The 14,896-nt window shown below is 43.5% G+C and overlaps 1 protein-coding gene across 1 annotated transcript in view; it reads right to left on the reverse strand.

Annotated features, from left to right (window-relative positions):
* LOC140203644 (serine/threonine-protein phosphatase 2A 65 kDa regulatory subunit A beta isoform-like) overlaps positions 1-14,896 on the reverse strand; it is an 88,425-nt gene that overhangs the window by 41,290 nt on the left and 32,239 nt on the right. Inside the window, exons 2-6 of the mRNA XM_072269692.1 lie at positions 14,377-14,534; positions 8,438-8,528; positions 8,246-8,346; positions 4,619-4,851; positions 2,704-2,851 (exon numbers count right to left, since the gene is read on the reverse strand). Of these exons, the coding sequence (XP_072125793.1) occupies positions 2,704-2,851; positions 4,619-4,851; positions 8,246-8,346; positions 8,438-8,528; positions 14,377-14,534 (731 nt within the window). The remainder of the gene's footprint in view (positions 1-2,703; positions 2,852-4,618; positions 4,852-8,245; positions 8,347-8,437; positions 8,529-14,376; positions 14,535-14,896) is intronic.

Below are 14,896 nucleotides of genomic sequence, written 5' to 3' on the forward strand. Positions count from 1 at the left end.
CAATATAACAATTGTTTCCCAGATGATATCCGTTCAGATCACCTAGAAAGTAGCAACAGGTTTCATTACTTTGCAATGTGTGCTGGAATCTTCCCAGGATACAAGTACTGGAATGGAAATTTGGAGTGTATCAACATGCAACCTTTGATGGAAGCATTCCTTGGATTAGTATATTAGCAAATGTCATGACAGTGCAAAAATTTATTGATAAATCAATTTTCTTTCTCCTGCTCTTGAAGCACCATTCTCTGCTGAGTGAATCTCCAAGCTAATCACCCAAGTGGTCACTTTTCACCGTAGGATGTAGGAGCTGAATTAGGCCATTTGGCACATCGAGTCTCCTCTGACATTTCATCATGGTTGATCCATTTCACCTTCAGCCCAATCTCCTGCCTTCTCCCCATATCTCTTCATCGAAACACGGAAATCTACAGCACTTTACAGGCTATCCAGCCCCAAAGTTGTGCCGACCAAGTAACCTACTCGAGAAACTGCCTAGAATTTCCCTACCGCATAGCCCTCTATTTTCCTAAGCTCCATGTACCTATCTAAGAGCCTCTTAAAAAACCCTGTATCCATCTCTACCACCTTTGTTGTCAGTGCATTCCACACACCCACCACTCTCTAGGTGAGAAACTTACCTCTGATGTCCCCCTTATACCTACTTTCAAGCACCTTAAAACTATGCCCCCTCATGTTAGCCATTTCAGCCCTGGGAAAAAGTCTCCGGCTATCCACACGATTAATACCTCTTATCATCTTACACGCTTCAACCAGGTCACTTCTCATGCCCTGACTAATCAAGAATCTATCAACCTCTCTGCCCTGAATATACCCAATGACTTCTCCTCTGTGACAATGAATTCCACAGATTCTCTGGATAAGGAAATCCTTCCTCATCTCCATTCTAAATGGACAAACCTCTGCTCTGAGATTGCTTCCTCTGGTCTTAGGCTGTCCCACCATAAAAAACATCCTCCCCATATCCACTCTAGAGGCCTTTTAGTATTTGACAGGTTACAATGAGATCCCTCCCCCTCATTCTTCTGAATTCAAATGACTACAGGAACAGAGCCATCGAATGCTCCTTGAACGACAAGCCTTTCAATCCTGGACCTTTCAATCACTTTCGTGACCCTCCGTTGAACCCACTCCTGTCTTGGCAAACCCTTTGTTAGATAAGGGGCCCAAAACTACCTTCAATATTCCAAGTGAAGCCTTATAAAATGTGAACATTACATCCTTGTTTTGATACGCTAGCCATCATTGGTGGGGTCTGAACCTGGAGCAAGTGTGAACATCTCCTTGGCTACAGATGTGAAGGTTTATTTCCAGGAGTCACTGGACAGTAACCAGAAGAGAAGCTTACTCAACACCAAGGAGCACACGTCCAACCGTTAACCAGAAGCTAGGTGAGGGTCAAAGTGTCCATCCCAGCTCCCCTTCAGCGTACCATTTCTGTACGACTCTGGCTCCTTAGTACACGAGGATACTGCGGACTGCGTCAAGCCTTTTGCCCGGGATACTTTAGGTTGGAGGAATATGAAAGGACACACACTGATTAAACAGTTCGCTCTTCAGGCAAAAGCCTCAAGATAACCACCTTCTTGGAGGAGCATCTCCAGCTGGAGTACTGGAATGGTGTAATCATGCCAATAGATTGACAGGCACTGCTTCCATCTGCTGTGGACAAAGGAAGTTTATAAAGCAGGGGCTCCCAACCTGGGGCCCCTCGGTTGATGGTAGGGGGTCGATGGCGTAAAAGAGGGTTGTGAACCCGGTTACAAAGGTGAACAGATGGTGCAGACTACGACAACAGAAACTTTGCAAGCAGGAAGTGGCATTAACAAGGCGTAGCATATTGAGTACATGGACGTATTAACCGGATGCAACTCAGTTCTTTGCCACGGACACACCATCCGTACTAATCTTTCCCACCTCCAGCTCATCCATACAGTAAAATGCAAGCGGTAATGTGGGGTGGGGGGGGGGGGAATTGCTCCAGTGAGCGGAATGACAGACAGCCTGTTACCGGAACGAGCCAAGTGCTCTCCGTTATTTCACACACTGCCATGACGTGTGGGATACAGAGGCTCCTCAGTACAAGCAATTGATACACATGTGACATAAAGCCAAGGTGACAGCAGCAGCTTCAGCAAGATAAATCATGACAAGCCATGGGGAATAAGATCACCTTTCTTCACTATAATCCACGCTTCCTTCATCCACGTCACCTGCATTTCCACCCCACAAGCCTTTCCAGCGCATCAGTGTCTGTAGCCCCCACCACCCACAATAGACTCCTAGACTAATCTCAATCCTCCGCTATCTGCAAGAGGTCTCTGCCACTAATCACACCCCACTTTCCCCACCCCACCCTTCAGGGTTCCACGCCACTCATTCATCCTTGTCGCTCTCCCCGAAAGCAAGACAAGGTCTACAGTCGCCCATTTGCCTCCGTTCAGGGCTGCAAACAGTTCTTGCAGGCGAAGCGGTGCTTTCCTCTCGGGGCTATTCGCTGTATCTGGAGCTCCTGCCGTGGCCTCCTCGACATCGGAGGACCAACACAGATGGGGTTGGGGGGGCGGCTTCTTCAACGAGCACCTTCTCTGGTTCCGCTGCGACAGCTGGGGTATCCCAATGGCCACCCACTTCAATTCGACTTCCCGCTGCCACCCCAGTACCTGCTCTACAACTACATACCTGCTCATCAGAAGCCAGGGAAGTGAAGAGGGGTATAATGTCACTTTTCAAAAACTCCAGCTCCACAACCTTTGCAAATTCACCCAACTTTGATGCTGCTGCCTGGCGGACCACTGGTGTGTCATCTGAGCACAAGCTGTGGAAAAGTCTGCAGAAAAAATAAAATTAAAGGTCACATAGGAGTAGTCGCCCATTGATGCAGAACTTAACAAATCGCAAGCAGAAATACAAGCACTAAAAATTGACATTTTTGCAATTAATGTTTCTAAATCAGAAGCTACTAAAATATTTTGCTAAACCCATCATCATTATGTGCTGTGTCATATGCTATGGGTGGTCACGGTCTTTCCATGACCCTGATTGTTCTCCGTAAAGTTTTCTACAGAAGTGGTTTGTCATTTCCGCCTTCTGGGCAGTGTGTGTCTTTACAAGGTGGGTGACCCCCAGCCCATTATCAATGCACTTCAGAAACTGTCTACCTGGCGTCAGGTGTCGCATAACCGGGACTTGTGATCTGCACCGGCTGCTCATCCACCACCTGACCCCATGGCTTCACCTGACCCTGATCGGGGCGGGGGCGGTCGGGAGGGGTCGATGGTATCGAAGCAGGAGCTACACCTTGCCCAAGGGTGGCCTGCAGACCAGCAGAAGGAAGCCTTACACCTCCTTTGGTAGAGACGCATCTCCACCACACCACCCAAAAATCCAATATTTGTGGTATTCAGATTTTATCCTGAGAAATACTTCAAGATAGCAACAGAATATAGAAATTTACTGCACATTACAGACCCTTCAGCCCACAATGTTGTGCTGACCACGTAACCTACTCTAGAAGCTGCCTAGAATTTCCCCACCATACAGCCCTCTCTTTTTCTGAAACAACTGACTGTATCTGAAAGTTTACACAAATGACACCACAAAAAATTTTAATTCAGGGAGTAAAGCGGCTGGAAGTGAACCCCAGATGTGAGACTCCTGCACTTGGAGCAGAACAGAGCCATTGGTTGTGGACTGCAGGGGCACACAGTTACCAAAGCAACCTTCTCGTCCGACAAAACTCAAACACCTCCGAACAAGTGAAATCCTCTGCGCGCCAGATTAATCAAAATGGCCCTGAAGCAGAGCAACAGGCTTGACAAGACACGGCTCTCAAAAAGAGCACGCCTTTGTAAATGACAAGGCCACTTCAACCCCACAGCCGAGAGTAAGCGATGAGCACCACTCGACTATGATGCACCTCGGCTTTTGCTCCTTCCTCACTAAAACCACACAAAAAACCTTCAGTTTATGTCATTAAAAACAAAAATGCCACACTTTCTGTGCTATTTTGGGGCTGATTATTCTCTAAACTAGAAACTTCTACCCACTCAGTTAAAACAAGGTCCCGTCCACCATGGTGGTAGCATGTTATCGCCAATAAAACCAAATTATACCGAAATTGGGTGGCAGGAAGGAAATACGTCCCTGCCAAAGGAGGTGTAAGGCACTCCTTCCCTCCACTAGCCTGCAGGTCACCCTAGGGCAAGGTGTAGCACCCGCTTAGCCTCCCCGATCAGGACTATGTGAAGCCGTGGGAGCAGGTGGTGGACGGTTGTATGAGCAGCAGGTGCAGATCTCAACTCCTGACACTGACACCAGGCAGACAGTCTCTGAAGCGTATTGATAATGGGCTGGGGGTCACCCGTCTTGTAAAGACACACGCTGCCCAGAAAGAAGGCAATGGCAAACCACTTGTGTAGAAAACTTCGCCAAGAACAATCCTGTCCACGGAAAGACCCACGATCGCCCGCACCATACGACACGGTACATAATGAGCGATACTACAGGATGTAGATTTTCTACAATAATACTGTAATATCCCTAGCCAACTTCAATCATGTTCATCTCCAGCATTCCAAGGGAGGAAAGTACTTACTGACGCAGCTCGGTCTTTACACAGCTGGATACCCGAGGGTAGCAGACACTGAAAAGGCTGCATGCCGAAGTCCTGGACGTGAACCAGTCACCACAAGTCAGGCGCTTGACCAGTGGCACAAAGTGGACTTCTAGGTCTGCAGGAGAGTGCTCGTGGGAGATGGCTCGCAGTGAATCGATGGCTTTATTTCGTACTACCGATTTTTCCACCGTTGCCAGGTTCTCCAAGGGAGGCTGATTAGTGGGAAAGAATTAAACTGAAACACATCTTCTTTTTACTCTACTTCTAAGAAACACAATATTTAGAAACAATCTTTAAGATAAATTCTTAAATTGCTGAGAATTAGGAATTCTCATAAAGAAAATGAGACAGAGAAACATTTAAAGGCAGAAGAATATAGAGCCGTGCTGGAGGACAAAACACAAACTACCAAAAACTGTATAAATCAAAGGACATATTTTCTCAATCACAGAAATTCCCAAGGTTCCTAACCAGAAAACTCTGTACTAATATTAAATGGAAATTACACTGACACATTCCTAATTACCAGTAATTACTATTTCATCTTCAAATTAAGTACCAATAATTGTTCATCCTATGAGGTTTTAATATGCAAATAAACATGAAGCTGCCTGTCAGAATAATTTTGCCAAAGTTTGAGGGAAGTCCATGGTCATCCACTTTGTTAGAAGAAATAAAAGTGTAAACTACTTTCTAAATTGGGAGAAAATTCAAGAATCCGAGGTGCAAAGGGACTTGGGAGTCCTCGTGCAGCATTCACTAAAGGTTAACTTGCAGGCTGAGGAAGGCAAATGCAATGTTAGCAGTCATTTCCAGAGGACTAGAATATAAAAGCAGGGATGTAATGTTAAGGTTTTATAATGTATTGGTGAGGCATCATTTAGAGTATTATGAGGAGATTTGGGCCCCTCATCTAAGAAAGGAGGTGCTGACAGTGTGCAGAGTTTCAAGGAGATTCACAAAAATAATACTGGGAATGAAAGGCTTGTCACGTGAGGAGCGTTTGATGGCTCTGGGCCTGTACTCGCTGGAGTTCAGAAGAATGAGAAGAGACCTCATTGAAACCTATCAAATGTTGGAAGGTCTGAATAGAGTGGATGTGGAGAGGATGTTTCCTATGGCAGGGGAGTCTAAGGCTAGAGGGCACAGCCCCAGAATAGAGGGATATGCTTTTAGAATGAAAATGAGGAGGAATTTCTTTAGCCAGAGGGTGGTGAATATGTGGAATTCTGTGCCACAGGTGGCTGTGGTGGACAAGTCAGTGGGTATATTTAAGGCAGAGATTAATAGGTTCTTGATAGGTTCATGGCATCAAAGGTTACTGGGAGAAGACTGGGGAGTGGGGCAGAGGAGGCGAAAAAAGGATCAGCCATGATTGAAAGACAAATTGATAAGACTCTTGATTAATCGCAGCATGGAAGGATACAGGGAGAAGGCAGGAGATTGGGGCTGAGAGGGGAAAATGGATCGATGGGCCAAATAGCCTAACTCTGCACCTATATCTTATATAACTATTCAAACAACAACTGTGCCCACGTTTCAGTTTAGAATTGCAGGCATCACAGGGGCTCCGAGAAAACGTTTCTGAATTGCTATTTTCTATAATACAAAGCCACGCCATCTCAGCGTTCTTCAAGAAACACTGCTAAAAGTTTGTGATATTTTATATACAGCCCCCACCCACACATGAGCAAATTGGATTCCTTACGTAAATGCTTTAAGAATTCTCTGCCTGTACTCGCAGGTAATTTTACACAAAAAGAAAACATTTTTGAAAGGAGTATCAATACAAAAGAACGTACACACTCTATACGCAACATACTGACGCTGGAATGTCTAATTTGAAACCACTGCAATCAATAAAGTAAAACATGGAATAGTAAAGTACAGAAACAGGCCATTCGGCCCACAATGTTGTGCTGAACCAGCTAAAAAGAAAATCAAAAACCACCAAGAACTAATCCCTCCTACCTACACAATGTCCATCTCCCTCCATCTTTTTCATACCCATGCGCCTATCCAAAAGTCTCTGAAAAGTCTCTACCATCATACCAGTCAATGTATTCCAGGCATCCACCACTCTGATGGTAAAAAAAACTTACCCCTCACATCCCCCTTGAACCTACCTACCCACTCTCACCTTTAATGCATACCTCTGGTATTAGACATTTAAATCCTGGGAAACAGATACTCCTCTTTACTTAATCTATGCACATGCTCCTCATAATCTTACAAACCTCTAGCAGATCTCCCCTCGGCCTCCAGCGCTTCAGAGCAAACAACATAAGTTTATCCAGCTCTCATGATCACACGTCCTCTAAACCAGGCAACATTCTGGCGAACCTCTTCCGCATCGACCCCAAAGCCCCAACATCTTTCCTATAGTGGGACAATCAGAACTGCATGCAATACTCCAGACGTGGCCCACCCAGAGTCTGATAAAGTTGCAGCACTTCCTCTAAAGCAGGCAGCATCCTGGTTAAACCTCATTGATCGAGCTACTTTGGTGGTTTCATAAATTGATTTCATTGTTTTAATTCTGAATTGTCCTATGATGAACTGATCACTGAAAATCATTTCAATTTGATCTATGCCCTGTAATAGCCTGAGGCCCTCGTTATTTAATTTCAGAATCTTGTTCCCCATTACGGGTATTTAAAAACAATACAAGTATGTTATTTTAAATAAATATTTAATGCATAGGACCATTGCATCTGGGCATTAAAATCTGTGTTTTGTTTCCCCCAGTTGGGCTCATGTTGAACGTATATTTGGTCAATACAGAGCAGAGGTTTCAGTGTTCGGGGGACGGTATCAGTCCGTGTATGTTTTCCAACAGGCTGCGTGGGTGAACCTGGATCAGGGGTAGAGTAACTACACTTCACTGTAGCAATTCTCAATGATACACCCCTCCAATATTTCAACCAGGTCCTGAAGAAGGGTCTCGGCCAGAAACATCGACCGCTTACTCTTTTCCACAGACGCTGCCTGAGCTGCTGAGTTCCTCCAGCGTTTTGTGAGAGTTGATTTGGATTTCCAGCATCTGCAGACTTTCTCGTGCCTACAAATATGTTGGGGTGGCACAAAGCCTCATCTGCCTCAAAGATTTTATTGCAAACAATAAAAGCAGAGAGGGTTCTGTATGTGTCCGTTTACCCCTCATTCATGCAACCCATCATAACAAAGAAAGATTACAGGGCCATTGCCGGGTTTGGAGGACTTGAGTTATATGGAAAGATTGAATATGTTAGGACTTCTTTTTATCTTGGAACATAGAAGATTGCAAAGAGATATGACAGGAGGAGACAAGATTACGAGGGGTTTAGATAGGGTAAATGCAAGCAGTCATTGTCCACTGAGGTTGGATGAGACTGCAGCTAGAGGTCATGGGTTAAGGGTGAAAGGTAAAATGTTTAAGGGGAACATGTGCTGAACTTTTCTATGACTCATTATAAAGTCACTTACTTTATCATTGCCTGTGGAACCCTGCTGCTTTGAGAATCATCTTCTGGAAATTAACCTTTATTAAGACAGTAATACCACTTCAATGGCATTAACCGCGTGTCTGTCTTGTGCAGTGCTTTGTAAATGTACGACCGCTCTTACCAGCAAACAGTGAACATACTCCGGTCCGCCAACGAGCACCGTGAAGCTCCCTAGTTGCTCCGCTAATGCCAGCAGTGCCTCGTCTTCATCGAAAATGGTGTCTGCATCTAGACGAGAAATCAGTGGCAAGGTGACTCTGAGAGGCGATTGTTCAAACCGAAGCAGCCCAACCACACGCAGCTTTGTACCTACCAGTCAGAAGTGGGAGCAGCTCATTCCGGGTATGCTCTACCCCCAAGGCCAAGGCAATTGTGGACAGTTGCTTTATGTTGTTCAACCGTGACTGGGGAAAGGAAAGAAATGAAATTGATCAATGCCATCCAACCCGGAACAGAATTCTGGAAAAAAAAAGATATTACTGGCCACTCCACTGGGCACCGCACAACATTATTCTCGTCAGCACAAGTCCCGAGCCCAGTCATTAAATGGTTTCTCTTTCTACAGATGCCGAGCCTCTGCTTTGGTCATCCATTTCCATGAATACAGGACCATAATTCACTGAAAGTGGTGCCATGGGTAGATATGGTCATGAAGAAAGCTTCTGGCACCTTGGGCTTCATAAATCAAGGTAAGTTTGGATGTTATGTTGAAATTCTATAAGACAGTAGTAAGACCTAATTTGGAGTGTCATGTGCACTTTCAGCTGCCTACCCACAGGAAAGATGTCAGTAAAGTTGAAAGAGTACAGAGAAGGTTTAGAAGGATGGTGCCAGGACTGGAGGACCTAAGTTATGAGGGAAGATTGAATAGGTTAGGCCCTTATTGCTTGGAACATAGAAGATTGAGAGGAGATTTGACAGAGGTATGAAGGATCTAGGGTAAATGCAAGCAGATTTTTGCCACTTAGGTTGGGTGGGACTACAACCAGAGGCCATGGTTTAAGAGTGAAAGGTGAGAGGTTTAAGGGGAACATGAGGGGGGAATTTCTTCACTCAGAAGGTGGTGAGAGTGTGGAATGAGCTACATACTTTTCAAAAACTTGTGAACGTCAGAAGCAATATAGCAATGCAAAGGGCCTTAAGAATAAGTTGAGGGTGATATGAAGGATCTTCCAGCAATGGAACAGAAACAAAAAGAATAAAGCTAGATCAAGTCCTTTGAATAACCATATACTTAATTTCCTCAACAGTTTTCCAAATTAAACAATGAATATTGTGGATAGCAAATTGATTTTGGAGTAGTATATACAGACAACTTTCTTATTGCCCTAATCAAAGACTGGCAGGACAGTCAAGGTAAGAAGGTATAACAATAATCTTACCTCTAGTTTTTTACTGAGTCTGGCCTCCTGTGCCTTCAATCTCTCCTCCTGATACTTTTCATGCACTTCCTTCAATTTGTCTACACTAGATCTCTTGGCAGATGCTGTCCCTGTTAGGGATGCAATCAAATCAAAGTTATAATAGGTAGTAGCTTCCAATTCAACCAATTCTTTATCATTCAAAATATACACCTCAGCAGGGAGAAATCAACTAACAATTTTACTTAGTTTCTATTCATTTATCGCTACCTGAAGCTTAAGTTTCCAATTAAAATCTATCTGATTCAACGCAGTAATAGCTGCCAGAATTAATTGGAAACTCTCACATACCATTTTGTTTTGTTTATCACACATGTACTGACAGCCCCAGTCTTAGAACACATACCAACTAACACATGTAGGGTTCTTGGTAATGTTAACTGCTAAGGCTAATGAAATGGCGTCTCTGTAATGCTAACTGCTGATGTAATAGTTTCTCTGTAGCTGCGATATTTGGGTTTTAACTACAGATAACAGGGAACTAACCAAATGAGAGACACATTATTCTATCTTGTTTGTCTGGGAACCGAGCTTTTGTGGTTTTTCGGTCGAGGCGAGTGAGGAGGTAGAACGAGTGCGGAGAGTGCTCGGTGATCACCGGACGGAGTCTACGGGAATTCGAGGGTCCAGCGGTTGGCAACGTTTCGGCGGAGGTCATTGAGGAGGAACACCGGAGGCGTGAGCTCCAAAGATTTTTGTGCACAAACTGTTAACTTTAACAAGAGTGGCGTCTTTGTCTTTTATATTTGGTTTCTCTACTAACCACACAACAAAATAAGGGTTATAAAGGCCATGTGTCAGTTTGCCATCACCGTGAAGGCCGACGAAAAGGAAAGGGCGGATTGAGCAGTGGATCATTTGGGGGCTTCTGATGATGCCCTACCTCCAGTTTACTGTAACCTGACTGCTCTGAAGAGCAAGCAGCTGCCGGAATTGAGTTCTGGAGGAGTGGCAGCTGCTCAGTGAGGTGATCCGGGCACTGGCACTACCTGGTATGTATTTGGAAAGGGGGATATGGCGCAGGCGGAGAAGACAAAACCAGCTTCAGTACCTCCATTACTGAGAGAATAGCCTCGTTTGAAGTTAAAGAACCAAATTTTATACCGGTCATGTCAGCCCCGGACCGACCTCGGCGTTGCCAGCTGGTTCTGCCTGAGAAGTATCGGAGCATTGCGTTGAGTTCACTTCATGATGATCCTGGACATTTGGGGGTGGAAAAGACCTATGGTTTTTCTGGCCCTGAATGAAGTTGGAGGTTGAAGAGTACTGCAAGTCGTGCATTCGCTGCATACGCTGGAAGACACTGCCTGTGCAGGCAGCTCCTCTGTCATACCTGCAGAGTGCAGGGCTCCTGGACCTGGTGTGTATGGATTTCCTGTCTATAGAACCCGATGCCAGCAACACGGCCAGTGTCTTAGTCATCACGGACCACTACACTGGATATGCTCAGGCTTTTCCTATCAAGGACCAGAAGGCGACTACGGTGGCAAAAGTGTTATGGGAGAAGTATTTCATGCATTATGGCCTTCCCCAGGCGGATACATAGCGACCAGGGATGGGACTTCGAGAGTAGACTCATCTACGAGTTACTGGGCATGCTGGGAGTTGAGAAATTGAGGACCATGCCCTATCACCTGCAGGGCAATCCCCAGCCTGAGAGGTTTAAGCTTGGGACCCTGGAGATCAGCAAGGAGAGCAGGTGGAGTTAACATATCGGGCATCTGGTTCACTGTACCCGAAATGAAGCTACTGCGTGCACGCCATATGCAGGAAGCCAAGGCGTTACTAGTGAAGGCTTGAAACATGGATTGTCCCATATAACTGCTGAAAAGGCATGTTTAATTGGGGCCCATGCAACTGTCCGAGGCTTCACCTTTAGTTTGGAGAAAGTGGGAGAAACCTAAGTCAAACTTGAGAGTAAGAACTAGTTCTACCAGGTGAGGAAAGATGGTGATGAAGGGGAACTGATGAGGTCTGTTGTCTAGAAAGAAGCAGAACATTAAGGACTTCCTGGAAGGGGATGAAAATGTATAAACACTAAACCCATAGTGAAAATAAAGTGATCTGGGCCAAGTAACTGAAAGTGATTGAAGTGATGGAGAGATTGCAGACCAGATAATGTTCTAAGTGTCGGTTGCCAGAAAAACATTGGCAAGAACTGGAGGAAGAACACTTCCTACTTCTTTTTAAAATTAGGACTACATTATCTGTTACATTGATAAAACCAGACAGGTTTCCGGTTACCATTGCATCTCTATTGGTAGAGTAATCCTTCAATACCGTACCATATGAATAGCCTGGATTGTGGGAGCCCAGGTCGGTCTTACAAGAGATAATGTTAAGCCTGGAAAATTGTAGCTATGGAGGAAAGATTGGATAAGCTTGGGTTGTTTTCTAGTCTTGAGATGTATAAAATTGGGAGGATCAAATGGCAGAAATGAGAAGAGCTTATTTCCTGAACAGGGGGATTAAAAAAAAACTGAGGTCCATCGTAACTGCTAGTAGTATTAAAAGTATTTTCACTCAGAGGATGGTAGAGGGATCTGAAATACTTCCAAGGCATAAATTCCCCTCATATTTAAAAAGTAAATGAATATCTGAAGCGCTGTGATCAACTGGGCTACAGAGCCTGAGGTAGGACGTGGAATTAGAATGGGTAGCTCTTTTCTTGACCATCACAGATGCAATTCCCAACATATTTATTTTTATGGTTCTATGAGCTTGGCTTAGGAAATAGGCAGGTAGGTTTTATTTTTAGAAACACAATTTAGTTGTTCAACTAATTTTTAAAAGTGTTTATACTTGTAAACTTTCAACTTAAAAAACTTTCTTTTATCAAGTGTTTTTGGAATGTGTCATCTCAGGTGTTTACAGAGAGAACATTTTGAGATGCAGACGTACCCTTTTTAACAAAGCAACTCAATGACACATTAGATCCTTCACCCTCAGGAAGCGATTTCCAGCTCTTTTCAGATTCAGCCCTGAAAACAAAAAGTAGAAAACTAATTTTGAGCTTAAGAGCTTGGCAGATAAATATCATATTGTCTTTGGAATTTTGCAGTGACGAAGGATCGCAGATCGACATTGCAGACTGCTTTTCTTTTCACAAATTCTGCCTGATTCCGTGCGTGTTACAGCAAGCTACTCACAACATTTCTGAGCCAAATCCCACAGACTCAGGAGCACAGCAAATATCATAGATTATCATTAAACTGCAGAATAGAATGAATTATGTCACTGGATGGAACAATCAGCTCTTGAAAGAAAACCTGCTAGAAATTTAGTAAACTTTTTGAAAACAGAAATCAAAATATCACAGATGCTGGAAATGTAAAGAGAATGACAAAATATTCAGCAGGTGAAGCAGTGTCTAAAAAGAGAGAAACAAAATTACTGAAATAATATTTCAAAAGTCACTGTCATTGTTTCATGCTCCACCTCCTCAGTAGAAAATACTGTACTACTCTTTAAAGAAGTCTGCTAAATAAATGAACAACAGTCACGTGCAACCTAATTTAAAAATAAGTACTTTCAATAGGGGAGAAGGCATCCCATTATGTTTAACTTATAAAACAGTGATACTACCAATATTCTGAGAAGTCCTTTTCCAACTAAGGCTGTATTGCCCAGTGACATTACCTTTGTAGAGAAAGTGGTTCAGCCTTGGGCTTCTCAGCAGCAATGGAGGAAGGGGTTTTGATTTGTGGTTTGGTGGAACTGGACACTTTGCTTAGTTTTGCTGGAGTCCTTTTAATCGATCCATCACAGGACTGGTAATACAAGAGAAAGAAAACGGTGAAATGTTCAAAGGTTCATTTTATTGTCAAAGTATGCACGTACAACTCTGATACTTGTCTTCTCCAGATAGCCCTGAAATACAGAAAGACCATGAGAGTTGATGAAAGAAAAGACACCAACTCTCCCCACCATCAGTACGACAAAGAAAAGAAACAATAACAATCCCCGACCCCCTCGCCTGCAAAACAGACCAGTCACAGTAACATCGAAACCCCCAACCCCACCTTACACACAAAATATTTACAGCTCACCCACCCACCAACCAGCCACAATTAACAAAACACCAAAACCTGAAGGAAACCAATATGAAGTACAGTCCAAAATTCACATATGTCTCAGGATATTGGAAACAGCTTTCCATCGGCATACGAAGACAGTGGCTGCAAACTCAACAAATCAGCAAAAGCATTTTCAACTTAATCAATCCAATTTTAGTTGGTAAATTAATCAAGGCTGACAACTGAAAATATTCAGAGGATGGCAAATCAATTTGGCTAAATGCTGTAAAAAATAAATTGTAAAGACTGCAACAATCCAGATTTCCCCAAACTTTCAGAAAGCATTGCCTCCTGCTGCTTTAACATAGCAGATACAAAGCAGGAGAATAGCAGCAACTGGGGAAAGACAACCGAACGCACTATTGAATGCTGCATACTTTTCAAAGACTTTTGAAAGTCAGAAGCAATATAGCAATGCAAAGGGCCTTAAGAATGAGTTGAGGGTGATATAAAGGATTTTCCAGCAATGGAACAGAAACAAAAAGAATAAAGGTAGATCAAGTCCTTTGAATAATCATGCACTTAATTTCCTCAAACACCAGGAAATCTGCAGATGCTAGGATTTCAAGCAACACACATAAACATTCACCAGCAACTTTGATGTGTGTTACTGAATTTCCTCAACAATTTTCCAAATTAAAAAATGAATATTGTGGATAGCAAATTGATTTTGGGGTAGTATATACATACAACGTTCTTATTGCCCTAATCAAAGACTGGCAGGGCAGTCAAGGTGAGTACGACGACAATCTTACCCTTAGTTCGTTAATGAGACTGACCTCCTGTGCCTTCAATCTCTCCTTCCGAAGCTTCTGCCCTTTCTTCAATTTGTTTACAATAGGTTTATGTTTCCTCAGATCATCTTTAGGTGCATGAATCCTGCCCTCGATATCACTCTGCTCAGATGCTTTCTCTGTTCAGGATGCAATCAAATCAAAGTTATAATAGGTAATAGCTTCCAATTCAACCAATTATTTATCATTCAAAATACATACCTCAGCGGGGTGAAATCAACTAACAATTTTACTCAGTTTCTATTCATTTATTGCTACTTGAAGCTTAAATTTCGAATTAAAATCCACCTGATTCAATGCATTAATAGCTGCCAGAATTAAATGGAAACTCTCACATACGATTTTGTTTTGTTTATCACACATGTCCTGAGATCCCCAGTGGCAGGAAATGCATTTTGATTTTGACACTGTCCTCCTGGTACCATTCTCCCGTAAATATAATCAAAAGCTGTCACTGTACAGTGCAATCAGATCCATAACT

This window comes from Mobula birostris, chromosome 10 (genome assembly GCF_030028105.1).
Source record: "Mobula birostris isolate sMobBir1 chromosome 10, sMobBir1.hap1, whole genome shotgun sequence".
In the NCBI taxonomy this organism is placed as follows: domain Eukaryota; kingdom Metazoa; phylum Chordata; class Chondrichthyes; order Myliobatiformes; family Myliobatidae; genus Mobula; species Mobula birostris.